This window comes from Harpia harpyja, chromosome 2 (assembly GCF_026419915.1).
Source record: "Harpia harpyja isolate bHarHar1 chromosome 2, bHarHar1 primary haplotype, whole genome shotgun sequence".
Classification (NCBI taxonomy): Eukaryota; Metazoa; Chordata; class Aves; order Accipitriformes; family Accipitridae; genus Harpia; species Harpia harpyja.
This window is the reverse complement of record NC_068941.1, coordinates 4,039,792-4,054,664: the sequence shown is the minus strand read 5'-3', so window position 1 is coordinate 4,054,664 and position 14,873 is coordinate 4,039,792. Positions and strand designations below refer to the sequence as shown.

General features: G+C 40.0%; 1 protein-coding gene across 50 annotated transcripts in view; it reads right to left on the bottom strand.

Annotated features, from left to right (window-relative positions):
• The window catches only part of ANK2 (ankyrin 2), a 382,844-nt gene that overhangs the window by 12,504 nt on the left and 355,467 nt on the right, over positions 1-14,873 (bottom strand). For 30 of the 50 annotated variants that reach the window (XM_052813238.1, XM_052813314.1, XM_052813229.1 and 27 more), the window contains 5 exons: positions 8,159-13,936; positions 6,662-6,736; positions 4,431-4,562; positions 3,764-3,910; positions 2,165-2,444 (listed from right to left, as the gene is read on the bottom strand). In XM_052813238.1, coding sequence (XP_052669198.1) covers positions 2,165-2,444; positions 3,764-3,910; positions 4,431-4,562; positions 6,662-6,736; positions 8,159-13,936 — 6,412 coding nt within the window. The remainder of the gene's footprint in view (positions 1-2,164; positions 2,445-3,763; positions 3,911-4,430; positions 4,563-6,661; positions 6,737-8,158; positions 13,937-14,873) is intronic. The other 20 variants (XM_052813566.1, XM_052813584.1, XM_052813482.1 and 17 more) reach the window with 2 other exon arrangements.

Sequence of the window (14,873 nt, the reverse complement as noted above, 5' to 3'; positions counted from 1 at the left end):
GGATGTCCACATCCGTTGCACCCAATTCTGCAAAACTTGGTCTTTGTAAAGGATTTATGTGAACTCTGCTGTCACTTGTGCTCTCAACAAACCTACATATTACCTATTATTCTGGGGGGGGAAAGAGACTGGATCAGTACAGATGGATGTAAAGCAACTACTACGTTAATTACAAGCTACACAGCTGCAGGTGAGGAGAGGCCAACTTTTATGTAGAATTCTGGAGCCTTACCAAACAGAAATTTAGTTTAGAATCTTATTTTGTTTGTAATATTACTTTCACTGTTGAACATTGCTACGATTTAATTGCTGCCACAAGTTATTTAAACGTATTATTATATATGTTACATAGTAACATACATAAAGGTAATACATTAAAGCATATGTACATGCAATATTTTTGTGTTGCATATGGGTGAATTACTTCAGATATTAAGCTAACTCTCATCCAACTGTGTTTTATCAAGTAACCGTATAACTGATGCTAGCTTGAAAAGGTCACTTCTGATTTGCACTAATTGTGAAAACATTACCCGCTTCACCACCTAGAATCTTCTTCTGCGGTTGACTTTTCTCTTTTCGTGTATATCGGTTAAAAGAAAAAAGACAACTATATCAAAACTGGTGGAATTACAGCCTGAAAAATAGTGAGCCTGCAAAAATTAAATCTTCCCCTTCTAAAATTTCTGAGATGCTTTGAAGCTAGCATTTACATGCTTGCTTTTTTCCCCTCTCATCCTAAAAATTAACTGAGGAAACTGTTAATTTTTAATAATAGGACTCCAGATTCCCTTCTCCATAACCAATCCCATAAGTACATAACAGTAATAATAACAATAATAGAATAACTTGCATGTATATGTGTTTTTCCTGATACAAGTTGGGTTTTGACAATTTGTTCTGTTCCTCCAACTACTGCCCTTGAAACGATTGTGTTCTAAGTAAGAAAAGGTTTCATTGTAGTCTAAGTTAAACAGTATTGATCCAGCCTTTTTTTCCCATTCACCAGGCTATACATATTATTGCATCATTCCTCTTGGTACGCGTTCCTTATGAACAATTTAAATCTAGCCCAATTTTCCTCCTAGTTCGAAGTAGACATGAAGTGTAGTGATATTCCCATCATCACTACTCTCATTTAGTATTGGCAATATTGTCTCAAATGTATTCTCCATTCCTCAGAAACATTCATTTCCTCATGCAAATCATTAGGAAGTATTGGTATTTTTGCCTATCAGTGCAACGTAAGTCCTCTACCTTACATGCTGTTTTCTGTCTCCCACACTCTCTCCTGGGTGTAAAGCATATTTGAGCAAAAGAATCCTCAAAAGACCATTTGCTGGACTCAGCTGCACCTTGACTGTTTGGGGCTGCATCTCCACATCAAAGCTAATCACTCCCAGAAAAGTCACTTCTTTGGAAGGGGATCCTTGATATTTTGCTAGCCTATGAATACCTGAATCAACCCTGCATAGAGTTCTCGGCGTGGGCACGTGATTAGGGATGGTGGGAAGAAAGAAACGTGATCCTTTTCAAGTTCCTTTCCAAATGAAACCAACCCCACTGACAGCCCCAAATCAGAATTCAAGGCTTTGCTGTGCAGGTCTTCTAAATCCATACCTTACCACGTGTTGTTCCCTTAAGTACTTTTGTCCTGTCTCTATATAACCCTGTTTCTGTTCCTTTGGCCATCTGAAACTTACTTTTAAAAATTGAGTTCCTAATACGTGGTTATGAGTTTTGTAAGTAATGATTAAGTTGGAAAATTTTTGCCTCAATTGAAAAAACCATCCTGAAGTTGAAGGCAGGCCCCTCTAGGGTTAATTAAGTTTAACATTACTTGCCATCTAACACATGAAAAATATACACAGTTTGCCAAAAACCCCGACCTCTACGTTATCCCTCTTTTCTGTCATGTGTACTAGACTAGGTTATTGCTTTGTGTTCACAGTGACAAACTGACCTTTTTTTCCTAATCCTTAAGGCTTCCTCCACATGGATTAAAATGTCAAACCTGCAGTAGGAAGTAACGAACTGGTGCACACAATTGGAGGAAAATTCTAGTGAGTTCCTATGTTTCAAAGAAAACTGTAAAATTGTCTTATTACACAGAGAAGAGATAATCCGTTCCACATAGGTTTCATTCTGGTCTTTTGACACTTACGAATATTCACGTTGTGAAGCAGATGGTTTTTCTGGCACATCTTGGGGTTTCCCTGAGAATTCAGCTTCTACTTGTTCCTTATGTGCTTGTCTCAGGAGCTCAGCCATTGATACTTCTGCCTCACTCCTGGGAGTACTGTCCTGAAAAGGAGAATAACTGACAGACACGTCTTCCTCGGAGACAATTGGAGGGTGTTCAGTTGGCTCACTGTCTTTAGAAATTCTATGTTCTTCTTGCTTATGTCTTGAACTGTACAGTTCTTCTTGCAGTGCAGAAAACCCTTTAAAAAATAGAGAGATGAGAAATGTCATTACAAGTCTTACTAGAACGCAGGAAGTCCTTTTAAAATCCCTGGATGGACCATGTTACCTGAAATTTTTAGACATCTTGAGTGGAAGAGGACATGACCTCTCTAAGTAGCTGAAGGAACACTGGATTACAACTACTATTGCCAAATAATGAATCTTGACAGTAACAGGCAAAATAAAATTTACCTAGAAATTTACCTAGAGTCATCTCTTGATCTTGAAACCGTCAAGGTATGAAAGAAGCACAACAGATTTTTTTCCAGCAGATTAGGACAGGTTTTAGTGACTTCCCCCCACCCCACCCATTATTCATCTGCTTGTAGAAAAAATAACAAGTATGGACAAAGAAATTCATACAGGACTAGGCACAAGAACCAGCTAATTTATATGCTTCAAAGCATATAAACACATCTACCCACCCCCAACCCCTCATCTCAAAGCAAGGGCTCTCAGTCTGCAAAAAATATAAAATAATGTATGCGTTTCTCTTCCACGGGCTATAAGGCACAAGCTCGGGCTTTTTTTTTTCCTTACGGGCCACATTCACTAGGAACTTATTGAACTCTGACCAATAGCTTGGGGGGAAAATGTAACTGCTTGTACTCAATTTGAGCTGGACATGGAGGTCAATGTTCTAAAACTAATCAGCTGTGATATTAGAATGCTAATTATAGCAAACAACCTTCTATTCCTGCATTCTGTTACAGATGGGACATTTGCAGCTGTCTAATACTTTACCGAGCTACTAGTTCAATACTAAGTTAAAGATGTAAAAGTATCACCCCCAGAAAAGAGGATTTTATTTCACATACTTTGGAGGCATTTCTTTAGTTTACAACCATTGATGTAATCTACTGAACTTTTATACTCAAGAAATCCAACCGCATTCATAGCAGAGTTACAATATCCTGGATACTTGAATCCAAAGCACGAAGTAGTTTTCCTTTTACAAATCTTGGTCAAATCCTAATACAACCTTCTTAACTTGTATGGAAGTACTTCTATAAGCAAAAAAAAAACCCCAACAAAACGGGCATAAGTATTTGCGGTAGTTTCTGACAACATTCCTTTATTTGCTTTGTAAGAATCAGCTAATGCAGAGATCTTGTAACTGGTGAAATAGTGACCTGTGTGATGTCACGCTTGCATTCATCCATATTATCTGTGCTTTCAAAATGAGATTCTAGTGCTCAGTCTTAAGAGTTAACAGATTATCCTAGTCAAACATTTCAGAACAGAAGCTAGTGCTTAGATGAGATAACCTGGGCAGTCTGGATCAGGAGATGTTTACCTTCGCTATGGTCCAATCCTATTGTTTGTTCCATTTCTGCGTACGTGCGAGTGCCGTGGACCTGCATGGAGTCTATGCCGCTGGTCTCCATTAGGTGAACAATGTCCATTCGGTTGATTTTTGTAAGACATTGGGTAAGACTTGTATCTGTGGCATTAGAACAACACCATGTAGCCAAGTTAAAAATTTCACATGCTCTCTCCATTCAGTTTTCCATATGAAGGACATATGTAGGATACTGAGCGGTATAATATCATATATAAAATACAGATGCATTTAGAAGCATTGCCCTGTAAAATCTAAAATTAACGGAAGGGCTGCCTATAAAAATTACCACTCGTTTTGTTTTTTCCTTTAACAAATTTGTTTAGTTTCCCCCCAAATTTCTCAGTTTAGGAAAAAGAAGCTTCAGTGTTTTTCCACTCTTTCTTTGGAAGATGATGTTCTGCCTTGCCCTCAAACGAACGAGATGAAACTATTTTCTCTGAGAATCCTATGATATGCCATGTTACACGGACAAGCTTAAAAAAAAAAATTAAGTCCAATTATGGTCATTCTTTCTATAGGCTAAACTTTATGTTAATTTTCTTTTTGTGACTATAACACACATCTGTCCCCTCAACTAGCAAATTGGAGACAGTTGTATGTACCATAACTGGAAACGAACCTGTTGCATGTTTCCCATCCCTTTCAAGCCAGTATTTGAGGAGTGCATGGCTCTGGTCTTGAAGTGAATTAGGGTTTTCAATTCGGATCTGGTGAATTTGCTCCTCTGTGAAATCCAGTTCTCTTGCTAGCTCTGAAAAAGAAATCCATCTCTGTAAAGCTCTTTTTCTTTTTCCCCTACTTTACATCTGTTTTACGGCTGTCAGCAGCAAAGTGGATTACAAACTTTTCTGAAACCAAATTCTCATTGCTTCTATGTACCTTGTGTTATATTTAGAGACACCGTTAAACAGGAAGTTCATGGCAAAGTCAGAAATGTATTATGCCTAGAAGTGATGGGTCTGTGTGAGCTTTTATTTTTTGTGTCTACCATTCCTAGTTCTCGGAGGCAGTGACAAGCTATCAAATAGAGTGCGCTTGCAGAAATAGCACACGAGGAGAGAAAAATATTTCTAGCTGCAGAGCACCATGCTTAGCAGATTCTATCCTCTAAAATGATGAATGTTTCAGAAACTGTGATCAAAATCTAGTAAAAGAATTCATTTTAAGGCTTCATTTAAAGAAAAGTAAATGTCTGTGAATTACAGTTGAAAACCAAAAACTGAAAAGGTGAAACTAAGAATAACTGACGTCTTTCTGACGTAGCATAGGGTCAGACTGCAGTCCAGAAAAGAGAAATGGTTTAATGGTCTGTAACATCTTTACTGTATACAGAACCAGGGGCAGCCTTCTGCCATCAACAAACTAAGATGCAAATGTTGAAATAGGTCATCAAATGAGTTAAAGCCGTGGAGAATTTGTGAGATTCCTACTGTTACTCCTGATCTTCAGATTTCTGCTTCTTTCACAAAGAAGGATTCATATTCTATTCCATTGTCATTATCACTGTAGTGGCGTGGACTTGATTTTGGAGGGAGTCATGTTTTAACAGGGTGGAGGGAACCCTAACCCCAAGCCACCTTATTTCCAGGCTGGCTTATAAACTGTTGCGACTGTAAACTTCAACAAATATAGAGTAATGACACATTAGATTCAAATCCTAGCTAGTCAAATAAGTTTGAACAAAAACCAACTACTATTTTATCCCCCAAAGCGACATTTGGCACAGCAATCTTTACCATAATATAAGGCAGGAATGTTTATGCAGGTGTATTACCCTGCCCTCTCTAAAATGCTATAAAACATTAACATCTATTTTGATGAGCATCCATTTTTTTCTAGTTTTGTTTTCAGAACTGTCTATTCTTTTATATAAAATTTTCAGCAGATTCCTAATCTGTTACATTGCACAGGTCCAAGTCCTACTGATTTCAAGATAATCCACATTGGGATGAGTGACACGTGCTCACAGCCTTCTCTATGGATCGAAATAGAGGACAGGAAAGGAAGAGGTGAGTAAGATAAGCAAAAGTATCAGTGATATTTTGCACGTACTCTGAGGATGCTTATAAAAACAGGATAGAGCACCATCTTCGTTACCAAGGATTTAACATTTTTTCTCTGGTACGTAACTCTTCTTTAACTCCTAGAGCCGTGTGTATTTTCAGGACCACGGTACTGCTCCAGGGATAGGTACAAAAAAGCGTAGACCTGATTTAACTTCTTCTGCAGCAACTTTTTGTTGGATTGCACAGTTTGATGCAGCATTTACATTTCTGCACAGCTCTTTTTCTTTGTAAACACTTTTGAGCTGATTTTCAGTGATAGACATCTGCATTTCATTCTGTGTTACTTTCACTTGTCCCCAGTAGTGTTAACTGTCTCAGATCTATTAAATCCACTATATTAAAGTGACTGTTACAGAGGTCCCCTTTTTATCCCTTTTTCCTCAGCAAAGCTCTGTAGAAAAGAAGCTGATGTTGTTTATCCCTATAGTGGCCCTACAGCTCAGCAGTTCCAGAACACATATGATGTTTATTCCTGTATTGATTTATCTTCTAGTCAGAGTTGTTGCATTTTGCAAGAAAGAGTAGGGTAACATGCCAGCTCATTGTCACACTCTCATCCTTGGAGTTTTCCCTCCGGAGATGCCACAGCAAGTACAGAGGCCTTACTTCTGCATCTGAGTTCTTACCTAATAGGCTATAGGTATCTTAGTAACCAGAAGACAGTAAGCTACTGAAATATTTCTACAAAATGTCTTTAGATAATCAGGAAATCATCTGAAAGAAACATGAAAAAATGGGGAATGCTCCCCTCCTTTCTCTCAGGAGTAGATGACATGCATTTTACCTGTCCAGCTGAATCCAAGATGATCAGCAATGTGGGCCAGTCTTTCCTCTGTCCTCTCCTGATCATCCTGTTGATCTAAAGGTCAAAGAGAGCCACAAGTTGCCTTTTACAAGTTAAAAACCTTTTTCATGGGTGATGTAGCCCAAGAAGGGAAAGTGCTGCTTTTTTTTTTTTTTTTTTTTTCCTCCTAACTGCTGTACTCTAAATGTGGACAGGCTGTTACAACTGGGTAACTGAAGTGAGGACTGTAAATCCCCAGGTTAAAAAAAAACAAAAACAAATGCTTGATTTTTCAAAAAGCCCAGGACTATCTATCTACATTTTCTATTTGAAAATTAGGCTTTCATGTGAAAATCTAAACCAGGACTGAAGTGCCTACTGTGCCTATCTTGGTCAAGCGTTTTATTCTAAAACTTCATTCTAACATTAAATTGAAGACTTTAACTAAGCCAAGAGCCATAATTTTCCATGCCTCCTTAGTAAATGCCAAGGTTGAAAAATTCATCTGCACTGGTGCTTCTAATTATGTTCTTTCTGGTGTAGGGAAAGTTTTGTTCAAACAGTCTATATGGCACTTCATAGTATGGTTTGTATTGGAGAGATTGTTAATTTAAGCGTCTTCGACCCTTTCAACTAGGGAGTGATACAAAATACTTACAATGAAGGCAAGGAAAAACCAGATGTTCATTCGCCAGTCTTCACTTATTTTGGTAACAGTGAGACTGACTGTTCCTCCCATCCCCAAAGCTAATTTGAGGATGGCAGCATTTGAGTTTTGATCTTCCCTGAATGCATACGTGGATTGTGATATCTCAGATTCAGAAAATTGCTTAGGGTTAATGATATATGCATGTCTCACTTTGGCTACTGGATTTCCATCATGGCTACTCAATAGTAGTACACAAGTAGGCGAGAGGAAAACCAAAGACCAGAAAATTTGTACCGAAGTTACTGCCAAAACAGAACTTTCCTGAGACGCAGACTGTCAAAAAAAGGAACATGAAAAACCTAGTTGTTTAAAACTTCTACAGATTTCTTTGTGTAACAACTCAAAAGAAAATGAATTTGTGTGGTTTCAATCAATGCCCAAATATTGCATTATTAGTAAAAACTAATAGTGAAGAGTAGGGCCAGGGAAAGCCAAAAGCCAAAATGTGCATGACCTGAGCAATCAGTTTAATGGAAAAACAATACATATTTTTAGAAGTGTTTTTGTTTATTAAAGTAACACTTCCCACAAGCATTCATGGTTTGCAATCTTGAGATTGTTTCACAGACAAGAAAAATACAGACACAACACAAAAAACCAAACACAGCTCACGGGGGGGGGAAGAAAAAAAATACACAGCTAACCACCAAAAGCTTAAAAGAAAATGCCACACATTACACGTGTATACAAACATACGTACACACACACGCACACCAAAGAAAACAAGAAAGCAAAAAGTTTAATTCATGACATGCGTCGCACAGGGAATCCCAGTCGTTGGCAAATACCTTCAGCATGGTCATGGACATTTTCATCAGGGATACGTTCAATCTGAGTCTCTACAGACTCATCCCAAATGGGTCTGGTGTCAAAGATGTCTTCAGGAACTGACTGCTGAGTCTCACTGGATGGCACATTTTCAATAACTGAAACTTCTAGGGCGCTACTGCTTTCATCATCTGAAACTAATTCTTGTTCTCTCTCTGACTGCGTGAGTCTTTCCACTAATTTAGAAGCTTCATCGCTAATTTCTTCAAAGAATTCTATGGAGTTTTTGTATAGGTCAAAAAAATGTTCCTTACTTTCTTTTGTGGGACTAAAAGCACTGCGGGAGGCTGTAGTGCTTCTGCTTTTAACTGGCAACCGTGATGAAAATACCTTGGGTCTTGCTGCTGTTGCCTCATCTGAGTCTAGCTCGAGCTTCATCTCTCTTTCCCTCTCCCTAGTCTCTGCTTCTGCCTCAGCATAACTCCTAGCTTTTATTGAACGTTTAGTCTTTGGGTCCATGGGAATACTTGCATCAGACTCAGATTTACTTCGGTTATCTTGTTTCAAAGGTAGTTTGTTTGTCACGTCAAGAGCTTTGGGTGACTCTAGCTTGCGGATAGATGTGTCTGTGTATGTATATTGTTGTTCAGCTTTTTGGAAAGCTGCTTTGATGGGAATTTTAGACTTTGGTTTTGCTTGGTCATCTTTTCCTTCACACTGCAAACTGTCTAGGAAGCTGTCTGTGGGAAGGCTCTCGTTTTCCGATTGTTGCAAGGGTTGTGATGCAGCAGCAGCTGTTCTTACAGGAATTTTGGATTTGCTTTCACTAGAAGGCACTCTCTCCATTAGAGCAGTAGGGATTTCAATCACAGATCTCTGTTCCTCAGGTGAAGAGTCTGGGGACTCCTCACCCTGTTCAGAACACACTAATCTAGTGACTTTGGAAAAATCCAATTCATCTCCTACAGACTGCTCAGGAGAGATAGGGCAAGGCACCTGACTGCTATCAACCATGTCAGTCTCCGTTCTGGAGAGGGGCTCAGCTTCAGAGGCAGCAGTTTCTTTCTTTGGTGATTTTGAAGAAGCTGAAATACCCATTTTAATTGGAATTCTGGATTTAAGATCTGCTTTTGTGGTGCCTGTGCTGACACCTTCACCCGTCATCTCTTCTGATTTATCACTAGACTCAGATGCTGGGGGTGAGGATTTCACTGTATCTTTTTCTTGTATATCCGAGTCCTCTGATTCGGAAGGTGAAAAAGGAGCTGGTGAGCCCTTCAGCTTAGAAGATTCCACCTCTGCTGCTTCTTTCACTTCTTCAGACAAAGCAACTTCTTCCTGAGGCTGCTGCCCCATTTGGAAGAACTGAAAGCTCTCATCTGGATAGTTCCTTTTGGTCATGTCAATGGCCCCACTTCTAGTCATTTCAAACAACTTTCCTTCCTGAAAAAGAAAAGGATTTTGTTCACTAAGTGGCGTCCCTTCTTCGGTGGGTGTTCTGGCCGGTGTTGTATCAGGTGTTGTGCCTTGTGATCGCCTGTCTACCATCAACCCAAATATCTTTTGTTCCTCTTCTTTCACCCGAGCTTCAAAAGCTTCATCATCTTCACGGATTTCACTCCACATGTCAGAATCCACATCAGTTTTAGTGATGACAACTTGACTTATCAATTTCTCCGTTTCACCTCGTACATCCTCAAGGGTAGATTCAGCTAATTTTGCGGAATCTGATGCTGAAGACCCTTGTGACATTTTCTGAAATGCATCCTCTGGTTTTGGCTCTGTTTCCATATATGCTTCCTCTGAAGAGTGATATTCACCACCTGTGTCTCTGCTAAGTAAAGCTTCACCAGTCTGATCTTTTCCTCCTTCAATAGAATAGTTTTCCCTAGACAGCAGACTTCTACCAGATCCTACCTGACTTTCAGTGTCACTAAAGAAATGTTCAGAAGACACATTTTCGTAAGGGCTTACTACATAAGGAGCACTACTTTCAGCAGCATCTGCTACACAACTTTCAAGCGCCACTGTTTCCGTGGAAAGGGATGAATACTCTGGTAAGGGTTCCTCAGCATAAATATCTCTTTGAGGTGTTTCAAAATCTGTATCTGCTTTTCTCAAATCACTTCCCAAAGCAGAATGGTCAGTGGTATCATCTTCAGCCAGTTTGCCATCTTGTGGTACACAGTACTCGGTGGTACTGTGTCCACGAGAACTATCCTCTACTTTCTCAGACACAGCTCCTATAGAAATGAGATCTGTCTGTGTCAACAACGCAGTGGTTTTGATGTCTTTTCCAGTAGCATCGTATTGCTGTGGTGTTAATGAAGGCTCAACACGAACTTCTTTTTGAGAACTGTCACCAACGGAATGGCACAGAGTACCCCCAGATTGTGTGACTGGGGCATTGGGACTAACTGTCTCGCTTTCGGCCGTACTGTCACATTTTGCTTCGTCAGTTTCTGCTGATAGACAACCATCAGAATGACAAGTGCCTGATTCTCTTGGGGAAGCCTTACAGCTGCCCCCAAGGATAAGCGGTTCCTCTTTGTCATCTTCCGTTGGCTTATCCTGTTCTGCTTTAACTGCACCTATCCTGGTAGGGCACAGTTTTGAATCAATGGGTTGAAAACCTGCTTCGTCAGGGCTAGAACTGGAGTCAATACTAGATGGTAATGGTGAGGGTGGCTGCACTCGGATCATAGGCTCCATTAAGAGGCCTGAGTCGGCTTCTTTTTTTAGCTGAGTCAATTCCGGCTCACTTTCTGAAGAAGAAGAACTTTTTCTAGATTCAGCTGCAGGCATCACCACTGTAGGTATATCTTTTCCTTCTACAGCTGTTGACTCTGGTTCTTCAGCTTCACATGCAGCTTCTGAATCGGCAACTACGGAAGATTCATCTTGCTTACAATCCTTTTTGAAGTCTCTCTTCTGTTTTGCTTCTTGTTCTAATTCATCAAACATTTTGATTTTGGTCACCATTTTAAACATCTCCTCTTCAGGGGTGAATCTCTTCTTTGGTTCACTTTCGGAATCGTCCTCTGGTTCTTCACTGACTTCAGGGATCACGGCTGACTTTGGTATGTTTGACGGTGCCTGTGAGTCTGCTGTTTTAGGTGTGATTTCATAGCTAATTTCTTCAGAACTAGGAGTTTCAGGTGAAAGAGGACTTTTCCCTGAACTCTCCATGAGGGATGTTTGCTCTAGACTGTCATCATCAGCACTTCCCTCAGGGTCACGGAGAATCCTGGAACGCACCGATGCCAGCTCTGGGCAGGTTTCTCCTTTGCTAAGAACAGACTGAAGAGGACCCTGCCCCAAAATACCAGCCTTCACTGTTTGTTCTACAGGGCTACTTTCAAGGGAATCACGGCAGGGAGACTCTTTCATAGGACTGGGCTCCAAAGAATCAGGCGTTTTGTGTGATGAGTTATCTTCTAGCACTGGGCTTGCTTCCAGTGAGTCTTTATGACTTATAGCCAGAGAGTCATCTGCAACTGGGCTAAAGCTTTCACTATCATGGCTAGCAAGTGAAAGTTCCAATTTCTGGGGACTTCTAACCACAACACGGCGTTCACAGGTTAAATCTTTTTCTTTCTCTAAAGCAGTGTCATGTGTTTCAGAAGACTTAGTTAAATGTGCAGTGGTTCTGGATTCTTTATCCCTGCTAATATCTTTCATAATGGAAGCTGAGCTACTTTCTTTAAGTTTATCAGCCTCTTCTTCAGAGGCTGTAGGTACAAGCTCTTCTGATACATGCTCAGACTGAGACTTACTAGTCTCAGTAACAGCAGCTAGCTGTCTTTCAGTAATACCTTTTTCGTCTTCCTTTGGCGAGACTTCCTTCGGAAGACATGTTTCTGCTGTTGTGTCTGCTCTAGCTGTTCCTTTAGCAGCTTCTTCAATTTGCCCATCAGTTTTCTTTGGTGAGAACGAAAGGCTTTCAGGGCTTGTTTCTGGAGTCTCTGCCAGACCCTCATGCTTATAACTTTCCTCAGAGCTGATCTGAGGGGTTCCGTCGAGTAGGCTACCTGGAGAATCAGCCACACCTTCATGTTTAAGGCTCTCTGAGCTCCCATCAAAAGCAGCACTTTGCAGAGAAAGAGCAGGAAGGAATCCATCTTTCACATAGTCGGTGGGAAAAGCAACACTGAAAGGACTGGTCAGTACTTGCTCCAAGTTAAGCTCTCCCTCCTCTGTCACCGAAAGGTGTCGGAACTGTTGATATTTGTCATTATCCTCCAGTTCTTCTTTAATGACATCAGAGAAGTCTGTTGAGGTTTTTCTGTCAGGGCTGATCTGGAAGTCAGTATCTCCTTGGTCTTCAGAAGTCCTGCCCTTCACAACCGCTGTATCTTTGGTACTTTCGTCATCAAATACTGGAGGGAGAGGTTCAGTTTGTTTTTTGCTGCTCTGCTCTTTTACCTGCTCCTTACCTACAGCTTTCTTGGTAATTTCGGCAGTAGAAATTTGCATTTTTCCTTTTTTTGTTTGCGGCTCTTTCTCTGCTTTTAATATCGTGCTTTGTTTGTCCTTCTGTTTGTCTGTCTTGTGGCTTGATACTCGCCTCGTTTCGCTTTGTGAAGAAACTGTTTTTCTCCGCGTTGTTTCCTTCTCAGGGAGCTGTTGCTTCTGTTTGACAGATTTGTGCTCAAACAGTCCAGATATATTCTTGGATGGGTCTTGACCCGACTGGAAGGCTTTCATCAGTTCACGAACTGACATGGTCTCTTCAAGTCTTTCCGTCTTAGAAGAAGGTGAAACAGGAGGTTGTGCTTTGTGTGTTACGGGTTTTTTGACTTGTACCGCTCTTTTAGAAGCCTTCTCAGCAGCGCCTTCTCTTGTTTGAATTCTGACAGGTAGTTTTGAACGTATTTTTTGTTCATCTTCCACTCGTTTCTGAAGAGCTTTAACTTTATCTTTTATTGACCCAATAGGAGTTTCCTCTATAACAGGGGATACAGCTTTAGCCTCCGGAGCAGCTGTCAGTGTTAAGCCAGGTTCCTCGCCGAGCGAGTCATCCGAAGTGAGCTTCTTTAGTCCTGGTTGTTCTCCACTGCTGGGTATCTTGCTTTCCTTTGGCTTTTGCTTGTCTCTTAATTTTGTCCTAACTGGCTTTTTAATTTCTAAGGCTGGCTTCTGTTCCTCCTGTGGACTTAGTGTTTCAGTTGTTGGAGATTCTTGTCCTTCTTTTTCAGAATCCCTGCTTATTACTACAGCTTCAAATCTCTCTTCTACTAAGTCTTCTTGTAAGGCTTGTGGCTGTACCTCATGAAGAGAGACATACGTTTTTAAATCCTCTGTAAGGTAATCTACCATTCCTGTCATGTCTGACTTCTCCATTTTTGTTGTCCCTTTGTCTACCCTGACTTCTACACAGGTAGGTTCAGTGACTTCTAAAGGAGCGTTTCTTCTGGCCTCTTCAATTTCGTCATCGCTGACGATGACCCATTCTTCTTCTTCAAGTTCTTGTTTGGAAAGGGACTTCTGCAAAACATGTTCTTCTCTGGTATAGGATCCACCTCTCAGAATTTCATTTACTTTTTCCAAGTCTTCTTTCACTCTCTCAACTATTTCAAAGGGCTCTCCCGGCTCTTCTTCAGTGGGTTTTCCAAGATCTTTCACTTTAATGGAGCCTGATTTATCTGAAGGGTCAGTTGTCAATATGGCAGTCATTTTGATCAAATCTTGTTTCATCTCAGAAACTTCAGACAACAGGTCTGGACTGGCTAGTACAGGGACTTCATTAACCAGATGGCTTTTCAGGATAGATGTTTCTGTAGATTCTGTCTCGTCATCTTTGATGCGAATGAAAAACATTGAAAGTAAAATGGAAATCAAAAATAGAGATTGAAAAATGTAATCAGGACTGAAAATGACAGTCTTTGGTTGCAGTGGTAGGAAGGTCAACAAAATGGGCCAGGAATGGTGGATCCACAAGATCTGAGGGTACAAGAGCAAAGCAAAGCTAACAAAGGGGAGGGGGGGCGGGGAGAGGGAACCAACAAAAAAACCCAAAATTGAAAAGGAAAATGGCAGGAAATAACTTGCTTAACTTTATCAATATAGCACAACCACACATACATTATCAAAGCTGTAACAAACCAAATCAGGACACGACTAAAAAAAACCAAAACAACAACAAAATTTAAAATTAAAAACAGAAAAAACACAGTGAAGTTACACAAAGATAGGCATCTCAAGATTGTTCAGATGTTACAGATCAATGTTCAAATAAAAATAAACAAGAAAAAAAGAGGAAAGCATTAGAACTGATTGAAAGTCAATTTCCTCTAAGAGAAAGCCAGTGTTAGCAAACTGTCAGAATAACATTGGGTTAACATTTTTTTTTTCTTAATGACCAAAATAAAAAGTTAAAAGTAATTCTGCAATAATCTAAAATATGATCAAATATGTAGAGATCTGAATCAGCTGCAAACCGGCATTTCATCTAAGGGGATTTCACACCTAAACAATGAAACAAACATTCTTTTCTTTTAAGAGGCATGGTCCTTTCCTTGGAACATCCTCATTGACAACTAATGAATTGACCGAGGAAAGAGAAGACAGAGAAGAAAAGGAGAGATAGTAAGAAAAAACTGTGAATCAACTTAGAAGTGATTTCAAAGTTTTAAAAAATGTAATGTATGGCAACCAAAAACCAGAGACAGTCACGCTAGACACATACATACAATTCATGTAAGGCAAGTTATTTCCATGCAAAGCAAAGGTGTT